The 10,492-nt window shown below is 35.6% G+C and overlaps 1 protein-coding gene across 3 annotated transcripts in view; it reads left to right on the top strand.

Moving 5' to 3' along the window:
• Positions 1–3,728: 3,728 nt before the first annotated feature.
• The window catches only part of LOC107653500 (muscle, skeletal receptor tyrosine protein kinase-like), a 32,165-nt gene continuing 25,401 nt past the window's right edge, over positions 3,729–10,492 (top strand). For all 3 annotated transcript variants that reach the window (XM_016440235.1, XM_016440234.1, XM_016440233.1), the window contains exon 1: positions 3,729–3,910. In XM_016440235.1, the coding sequence (XP_016295721.1) occupies positions 3,838–3,910 (73 nt within the window). In that variant the 5' untranslated portion in view covers positions 3,729–3,837. The remainder of the gene's footprint in view (positions 3,911–10,492) is intronic.

The following is a 10,492-nucleotide window of genomic DNA, read 5'->3' as shown; positions in this document are numbered from 1 at the left end:
CCCCGAGTTTCCGAGTTGGGGGCGTGTCAATGAGAAACATGGCGGAATCGATGGATGCAACGTCTGTAGTTGACGGTAAATTTTTGTTTAAATTGATAGTTTTGTAATATAACAATTAATAACAAGTTTTTATGCGATACAGATTAAAGTAGCTTCATAAATTACTTTTTAAAAATATTAAAAACGCAAAACACATCTGATTCGAATTCTTTGCTCTTCATTTTCTATAAGCAGATTTAACAGACCCTGTTGTATTTTCTTGTAATTTATTAAAAGAATGTACACCGCCATCTTGTGCCGACTAAACTGACTTGAACGCACCTGACGTCATAATTACGACTTGTCAACTCGTAAGTACGAACGTCCCAGGAGGACTTGAACGCAGCATTAGTTCTGGCAGGTCACGTTAGTCAAGCTCGCATCAGCTGACTCTCAGCTGATCCCCATCAACCTATGGGAATACGACACCTATCTAAGCATTCATATATAAGGTCCCTCAGTATTATCAGCAGTTTTCGCATTGCTCAATAGCTAATTACCCTTCTCCATCCCCAGCTCCTCCTCTGTCAGTCAGGATTCAGCCTTCTGATTCTCCTTTGAATCAGACTAATTCTAAAATGTGTACATAACATTATTGAACTTAAACGATATCTGCAATACATTTATGTTGGTTCTGTTCTGTTTACCCTGGGGTTTACCTCCCTGCGCAGGAAGTTCTTGCCCAGAACAGAACCATACCGCCAATCCAAACTGTATGCTAATTGTCGATCATCTTTGATGATAGTGGTCCTGACAGAAATAAATGATAAAGGAGCGATAAAGAAACATGAAAAAATAAAGCATAGACATGCTTAATGGTATTCAAGTAAACACAGAAATTCGAAGAAATATGGATCAATATGTTGGATATATTAGGGTTAAAGAATATGTTGCTTGTGTTTTATTGTATTTTTTTTGTGGTTTTTTTTGTATTTTCAAATTACAAATGACTTGTATTTTAATTAAATACATTTGATGAGCAAGTATTTGTAATGTGTAACAAAATACTTTTTGATGTATCTGTGCCCGTCTCTGTTCAGCCATGCATTTAAATTAATTAGAAACTTGCTACATTATATTACATTTAAACTACATTTGCTTCACACATGCAGCTGCTAAAATGGACAAAGACAAAACAGTTGTGCAACCCAGAGTGGGTTCATGATAGTCCACGCTGCAGATTGATATGCCTTTTGAAATCTTCAGGCTTGCTAAACAGGAACGTGCCATTACTGAAATGCCTGGTTCTTGGTGTTGAGGCTCTTCTCTAACCGTACAACAGATGGCAGTGTAATGTAAGTAACACGAAGAACCGTGGAAATGAAGGCACTGCGTAGGAGTGTTTGTATTTCTTGAATTCAGTGACTTACAGGGGGACAGCTAGGCCTTCATAGATTTGGACTTTTGATAGGTATGTTTTGAGTCAGACTGCGCTGTATAGTACTGAAACACTGTGTGCCTCACTCATGATGTACTGCAGAATGTTTATTGGCCGATCACTGGCTGTAATATCTCAATGTCTGCCAAAACTCTGGGTGACACTGTTAGGGTTACAATCTGAGGAATCTCAGCTGTCTTCAGCCTCCCTAACTTTGCCCTTACAATAAACTTCATTTGATGAACCTCAATAGTACAGTACTATTAAAAAAATTTGGGGTCAGTGAGATTTTTTTTTAAACCAAAGTAAAAGTTATTTTTGCAAACTGTTTTTTTTTTTTTTTTAATCAAATAATACATTTATAATGTTAAAAAAATTATATCCCAAATAAATGCTGTTCTTTAAAACTTTCTATTCATCGAAGTATGCTGAAAAAAAAATAGCGTTTTCCAAAAAAAAAAACAACTGTTTTCAACACTGATAATAATCAGCAATGTTTCTTGAGCATCATATCAGCATATTAGAATGATTTCTGAAGGATCGTGTGACACTGAAGACTGGAGTAATGATGCTGAAAATACAGCTTTGATCACAGGAATAAATTACAGTTTACAATATATTCACATAGAAAACAGTTATTTTAAATTGTAATAATATTTAAAATATTACTGTTTGTCTATGTATTTTTGATTAAATAAATGCAGACTTGGTGAGCAGAAGAGACTTCGTTTATCTCACGTGCTTCATGAAAGCAAAGGAATCTGTCACAGTTTGCTTACATTTGATTAGTGACTTAGTGCAGAATCTAAATATTCCTTCTTCATTTTAAACTTTTGTTTTACAATTTGCAGAATCCTAAAACATGTTGTTTATTTTCACTTCTAACTGTCAAAACAAACAAACAAACAAACAAACAAATAAATTAATTAATAAATAAATACATAAATAAATAAATAAATAACTAAAATGTTTAGTGTGGTCTTAGACTTTAGAATTTATAAATATAAATTCTATATTAGAGACAATCTTTATAAATTAAAAACTGCTGGACAGAAACAATGGGGATAAATATTACTTGTGCCTGAAAGGAAAAGCATTCCTTTCACTACCTTTCATATTCACATCACCAGCTGAATTAAGTCAGCATAGGTCTAAGACAGCGTAGTACACTATAGATTCAATGACGCATGTACTTTACTGCGTTCTAAGTTCTACCAAAGTTGACCAAAAACGGTCAAAAACAAATGCCATTTCAGAAGTGATAATAAGCGCATTTCTATGCATATCATGCATCATGCACATTAAGAATAAAACGTTCTAATGCAATTAACCATAGAAGGCAAAAGCGCAGAGGATGGGGACATAAACAGTCACTTTGGGAAATGTCAGTCTCCAGCTTAAAATAAATCAGTGCATACGGGTCAGTGAGCAACAGGTGGGTCCTTCCATACAAAGGCGACTTGAATGCAAAGGCTGTGCCTGTCATGCTATTGCTATGAGTGAGGGACGGCTGGTGAGTGTTTCTGAGTGCTGTCTAACTCACATAGAGAAACACATAACTGACTTTCAGAAAAAAACATGATTTAGTAATACAATGCAGCAGTTAAAGTGGGTTCACAACATGAATCCAAAATTAACTGTGTGAAATTTGCAAATACCACTAAAACAGGTTTAATGAATAATCATCTGTGAATGTATTGTGAACTTACTTATAATTATGAAATAATATTTATTATAGGTTCTGCATTGATTGTCGCTAGTGATATTAGCACCAGCTCTGTGACAAGTGTTAATTTCTTACTCAAAATTATTTCCACTCAAAAATTGCTAGTAAATTTCACAATTATAAAGAAACAGCCAGTAACACATTGAATTAAACATTACATTTTGAAGTAGAAAATCTGAAATAGTATTTTCTTGTAAAACACACAATAATGTAATGTAATGTAAATTTGAAAAATATTTTTATTCATTTTATTTATTCATTTCACAGTGCACAATTCCCTTCATCATCATTTTCACGCTAAATCAGGAGCTCTGAATTTTGGCAGTACATGTTCTGTGGAGATATACACACTGTTGATACTAAACAACACCCTGTAAATGTATACAATGTGTTCCCTTCTATAAAAATGGCATTGTTGGTATTTTCTCGACACTTTCTGCGTCTCGTCCCCCTCATCTCACTGTAAGCGTATCCAGCAGCTGGCCCTGTCTGTCTCGAGCTGAGCGCACAGATCGCAGGGCCTGTCTGCAGTGCGCGCGCACACACACACACACACACACACACAGACACACACACACACACACACACACACACACACACTCTACTATGTGCTGCGACTGCATCTCACAGCTTTGATATGAGGCTGACCAATGGATTCTAAAGCTGATTCGAAGCAGAACGTTTTAAGGTGAACATGAAGGTCCTCGGAAACATTCCACTGATAGTTTTTCTGGCGTATTTCAGCCTGTGTGACGGGCTCCAGAGAGGTGAGTCACGGCTTCTGATTGTGTTGTGCGAGCATTAGCCACATGGTGAACTGAGGCAGTTTGTTGATTATTAGGACATTATTATTAATATTATTATTACGGATCTGGGGAATTCATTGAAAATGCTTTGTTTTTCATTCAAAATGGAAATAGAGTTTTAGGATTTTGAAAAATGGTAATGCCATTTAACATTCTGAAATATTTCTAGGTTAGTAACCTGTATATTTCTAGGTTGGAGACATGTACCAAAGGCCAGATTGTTGATTCCATTGAAGCACAAGATGCTCTTTTGGAACATTCTCAAATCAAGCTGGATAACACGGATCATGAGGTTTTTCTAAAAACGGCAACTTCTTGTCATTAAGAAGTTCTAAAACTCGTGCATTTTCATTTTAGTTCTAATATTGACAACATAATGTGAAATAGAGTGTATTAGGAGTGTTATCATCCTTTATCGACTGACGTGATAACGTCATAGGGAGTGATAATGTGAATTATGAGTGTTTGATTTTTGGGTATTATAAAACATGCTGGAGATGTTGCTTTTTGCGTAGTTCATTATACTTATTTTACAGAATAAAGTTTATTTTGTTTTGTATTTTGCTTAAAAAAAAAAAAACATGTTACTCAGAGTCTGACACATTTGGCCTGTCAAAAATTTGAGACATTCATTTGGCCCAAATTCGTTTGACTTTTTCGTTTATTTTTATTTTATTTTATTTCATTTTTAAAACCGAGAAATGAGTGGTTTTGATGCACGAAGTAGTTTAGCTAGGTAAGGTATGTGCTAATAAAAAAAATAAAAAATAAAAAATAAATAAATAAATAAATAAAATTAAAAAAAAAGTTTAATTTGTTTTGTATTTTGCTTAAAAAAATACATGTTACTCAGAGTCTTACACATTTGGCCATATTTTATTTTATTTTATTTTATTTTATTTTATTTTATTAAACCGGGAAAGGAGTGGTTTTGATGCACAAAGTAGTTTAGCTAGGTAAGGTATGTGCTAATAAAATAAAATAAAATAAAATAATTTATAAAATAAAAAAAAAATAAAATAAAAATAAAAACTAAAACTAAAAAAAAAAATAAATCTAACATTTCCACCTCTATCGAAAAACTTACAGTCCATTGTCACAATACATGGGTTAAATTGTCACAATTGACAGCCTATCATTAGGATTTTTAGAAAAGCAGGTGTGAAACAAATGACATAATTCAGCAAAATGTGAAATGCACATAAACATTAAGAAAGCACTACATACGATATCTGTTTTATTCATGTTTCACCATGGCAATAATGGATGAAGTTTGTTGTGAAAGGAGCTGTTTCTGACTGCTGTGCTGCTGTATAATAATAATAGTATCAATGGCCACACATAATAAATACTTCATGTCATCATAGATTAAAGCAGAGGACGGAAGCTTCCAGCATGTTCCTTCCACAATATGCACACCATACCATGCTCAAATGCTAACCTATAATTTTCAAATCAAGTCAAATAGCTTCTTTTTTTTTTCACATTTTCTTTGCACCCACAGTGAATAATAATTCATTACAGTCTAATTTTCTTTACTATTTGAGAAAAGCAATTACATAAAGATCACATTTGTAGAATAATTTACAATGCTTTACAGTATCAGTCTCAGAATCACTGACAGATGCGTTTTGATATGTGTATTTATGATTTAAACTGTGAGGTCACGTCAAGCCTGAACTATAATTTGTGACATATGACTTTTGGAGAACCGAAAAGCATAGCTGTGACCTCAGAGCTATGAACCTCAATGTCTTCCAACTGGAAATGCTTATGAGGATTTTGGGAGCCTGCGTAAGCTTTGAAAGAGCTCCAGATGGAGAAGATACACTGTACGCCAACCGTTTCTCCTGAGATACACTCCTGCAGTTACTAATCGACATCTTAAAATAATATATGAGGTCGTTAGTACGGTATGTTGGTGTTGGACAGTATGCTAAAATCAATTGTTGTAAGAAACACAGCGATACCTTGAAATGATTTATAGAATATGCAAGAGGTTAAGATGGCGAATATTGATTTAGATTGTTTGAGTATGGCGTGATACATAAGGTAACATCTTAGATACATATGGAAGGCTTGAATATTTGGATAAAGGTATAATTCCAGATATGGAATCTGTGTTTAATATAGCCAGAAACACAGTGGTGAACATGTAATATACAAACAAACATATAACAGAAGGAGCCTGACGTCAAAACATTATCATTTGTGCACACAATTGCTTCAAAATGACCAAAAACGGCTATAAAGAAAACATATTCTGACTTTCTAAAGCAGTGGTTTTCCACAGACGGATTGCACCTAGGAATCATAACAATTTCATGACAATTTTTCAGTACTTCAAATATATTTGGTAACTACAAACAGCAAATCAATGCTATTTTTGGTAACATTTTGGTTCTATTTATAAACTCATATGTAAAAATCTATTTTACTACACATTATCATGTGAGCAATCTGTTAGTAACAATAATGATTTATGTCTCACAAAACTTAAACATAAATACAAAATCAAACATTAAAGTGCCATTTTTAAGGTTCCTAGTGTTCTGGGAGTCTCTTACAAAAGGTTTACATGCATGCAAGGACAAAAAAAAAAGTTTTTCTCAAAGTATGCATTTAATATCACCTAATTTTCCAATGATTCTCAAACGATTCGATCGAAGCAGTTCTAGATTCAGTCTCTCTAAACCCCTCCTTTCCTGAACCTACTCTGCTCTGATTGGTCAGATGGCCCAGTCTGTGAGATGGTCCTCACTGCAGAACACAAGATCCAGGGGGTACCTAAACCTACCCCCCCCTCCCGATCCCTAAACCCACCCATCTCCACCCCTAAACCTACCAATCTCCACCCCCTAGATGTGGATTGAACCACGACCCCTGGATCTTGTGTTCTGCAGTGAGGGGCTACAGCAGTCTGTTGCGATACAGCGCGTGTCGGAAACGATACGCCCATTGCCATAGTTCTGTATTTTGAATTCTCGATAGAAAATATAAATATCTATTATTTATCATACTTACAGGTTGTGATTCTGTGGAGCCAACTGGTCCAAATAAACTGGGCACTGAGCTTATCTTTCAAGAGCAAGCGTTTTTGAATCCCGCGTTGAACTCCCCGAGATTACAGAAGCAGTCGTCGGTAAAATGACGGGAACACAAAAAAGATTGGGGCTGTACTGCAGTGGGACAGTGGAAAAAATGCATTTTAGCTAATGATTCTTTGCAGCCTCTTCATTCGGAAGTAAAAAAATAAAACAAATTTATTTTCACAGCATCTTCTCGACATGATGTTTACCACACAAACAAGTTACAGTGTTTGAAGGCGGGTCAAGTTGTTCGCGGCCAACCAGTGATGAACATAAAGTAAAGAGGAAGAGCTGATTGGTTTCGCGTCACTGGGTAAGACATTTGTATTATTATGCAAATGTGTTACTCAGTGACTCATAACCAATCATCTCTTCCTCTTTACTGGTTATAGCATGAAATAAACATGAATGAACATCAGAAGGTATCTTGTTTAAACTGTGGAAAGACGTCAATTCACACCATTTTTCACATTCAAGTTCACCGACGTTAATCTACTTTCCTGTCTGGTTTGCTTGATGGACAAAATGGCAGATTCGGCGTTATGATTGGTCAGATCGCCTGTCAATCAAAATCTCCCGGCGAAAGGTGAATTGCTAAATAAAGTAATTGTGTGTAGTTGGACACATAGTCTAATTAGTTAAAAAAATATATATTTTGTTGTTGACGTCGAAGTTTGTATCTAATCAAATTCTATGATATTTTGGTGCAAATTCATCTGTATCTTGGCAGAAGTCAGCAAAGTAAGGTAGACGCCAACAGTGACATGCCTTCATCCTGAAAACCTATGAAAGGTCAAAGGAAATATGACCCAGGCTACATTAATTAGGTTACATTTGGGAGTGTTGCTACTCCATATCCAGTGTGCCATTTGGATGCTGGAACAAAACCAGATGAAACTCACTCTCAACAGATGATGTCAAAATGGTATGCGATCAGATGGTAAGGTATGAATTTGATATTGACGTACACACTTCCTCAATCAAATTAATAGCATCAGTAGCTGTTCTACACATCATCGGGCTGTCAATGAGCTGTGGATTGAAAATGAATGCTCCTTCTCACCCTTTGCATACAGAATGTCCTTCTTGGTATCACACCAAATGTCATTCACACAGGAAAGTACCTGTAAAAACAGGACAATGGCGATGTAGAACACTACTAGTAGCCAAAAAGACAAAATGCAGCAAAAAATAGCAAAGACTAACAGTAACATTCTCAGAAGTTTGACTAATGTTCTGACAAGGTTCTCTCAAACAAACGTTTGTCAAGTAAGGTTAACAAAGTAATCTGCTCTTCAATAATGTTCTTAAAACATCAGCACAAACATTAATGGAATGTTTTTTTTAGACTTTACTAATATTGCAAAATGGACCTTAATGTTTTCTCTTACGTTTGCATAACCAAGAAAAAAAGAAGTAAAAAAAAAAAAAAAAACTGGACATTTTGAATGTTCAAAGACCATTCAGAAATAAATAAATACATCTCAGAACACAGACTTTTGTTGGGCTTTTCCTAAAAATAAATAAATAAATAATAAATACATTTCAATATTTTACATACAATGACCTCCAAACGTATTTGGCCACTTGAGTCACACTAAAAATGTCTGAATGTCACTGCATTAGATATCAAAGCGAATGCTATATGCAAACAAATGAATGCCACACCTTTTCCAAAGAGTTGGACAAAATAATACATGTAATTGATTTATTGTAAATTACGTCATTTGTTTACATCAAATTGGAGAGTGAGTCTGTTACATAAAACTCTGAGCCGCATCTTAACATGAGCTGTCGCTAACAGGTCGGGATGATGATGTCCTTGGAAGCTCTTGCGAGGAACAGGTGATATATCCGTTGCTTCACACTCTGGAAATTGGTAGGTTGTGTTGCTGCGGAGTGCTAATGCATCCCCGTGAGAAAACACAGCCGACAGCAAATGAGGTTTGCACAGTCATGCTGTAAATTAATGAGGCTCCAGCTTCCCCGCTATCACTCATCTGCATACAAGACAGAGAAAAGACCTTAACAAGACAAGAACTTTGCATTCCCTCCTGAAAAAAAGGTTGAACCGATATGAAGTGCTCAGCTGGTCTCCCAGAATGGTTTTAGAGGGGTTTTGTCAGCAGGCCAGACCAGCTTAATCCTGGTTTTACTGGTTAGCAAGGCCCTGTTAGCCCCTGCTGGAAGATGACGTAACTACACCACCTGGTAAATAGAAATATTTGTTTTAAAAAACAAAAAAAATAATAACATTTACAAAAGCACATACAATTATTAAACCTTAAAAAGAAACTAAACTTAGCTTAAATATAATATAATATAATATAATATAATATAATATAATATAATATAATATAATACACTTTACAGCAACAACAACAAAAGTCACTCCATCTATAGTCTTGCTAATAATATAACAAAACTGAAAATAGCACAAGCGTCATACGCGTGACATGGGACCTCCAGTAATTACATTAGTGAGCACATTAAAAGGAAAACTGAAAGAAATTTGGAAAACTGATACAAGTTTTTTTTTTTTTTGGAGAATTCAGGCGGGTAAAGCTAGTGCTATTTATCTTGTCACATTTCCCTTTGAAACAACTAATCTTTGAAGAAATATCTAAAACAATTCAAGTGTGATTGCAAAAGAAATGAAAAGATGAGAACTTCCTGGAGTTGGTGGGTCTTGACATAACAGTGCCAGACTAAACAATTAAACTCCAGTTAAAATATTTATTACGAGACAGACAGCGAGTACAACAAACTGACCTCGAATTTTATAGCGGATGTTTAATGCTGTTTTAATGATTCTTAACACAAACATTATGTAACTTTAAGAGCAAACATTTCAGAAACAAAACGTGCAATATCCAGACGCATATACTTGAAATGTCTATTGCTTAGTTAGATTAATAGCAAAGAGCTGATCTTGCTGTAATTCAAATTAGACTAAATGTTACTCATGAAATACATATGCACAAACATTGATTCCCTTTCATGGGAACTTCGAACTGCGTCCTCTAGGGGTCGCTATGGGGAACGCCTCGTCGTGACCCGTGTCTGAAGCATACATTGAAAAAACACCAACTCGTTGGCTGGCGACAGCCACCTATTAGGTTTGGTTGGTTCTATGGCTTCATAGTGACCATCTTACTGATGGTCCGGTCTAGAGGCTTCTCCGGGCAGAGCTCCGACGCGGGAACCATGGTGGGTGAGTACGATCCATGTCTAATATATGTATATATGAATATATATGTGTATCTAATGAGATTGGTGGTTGTGTGTTACCTTCTGCTAGTTTCTTTGCAGTGTTTCCCGGGACCTGTGTATTTCTGCCCCTTTTTTCTAGGATAAGTCCTTGATGAGGCCCCCTCTGCTGGGTTCAGAACCGGGTGCTCGACTTGCAGTGTGTATTTCACTCGTCGATATATGTCCAGACGGTAAGTAAAGC

This window comes from Sinocyclocheilus anshuiensis, unplaced genomic scaffold, assembly GCF_001515605.1.
Source record: "Sinocyclocheilus anshuiensis isolate Anshui unplaced genomic scaffold, SAMN03320099.WGS_v1.1 scaffold3, whole genome shotgun sequence".
Taxonomy (NCBI): Eukaryota; Metazoa; Chordata; class Actinopteri; order Cypriniformes; family Cyprinidae; genus Sinocyclocheilus; species Sinocyclocheilus anshuiensis.
The sequence above is the reverse complement of the archived record's forward strand: the minus strand, read 5'-3'. Positions and strand labels throughout refer to the sequence as shown.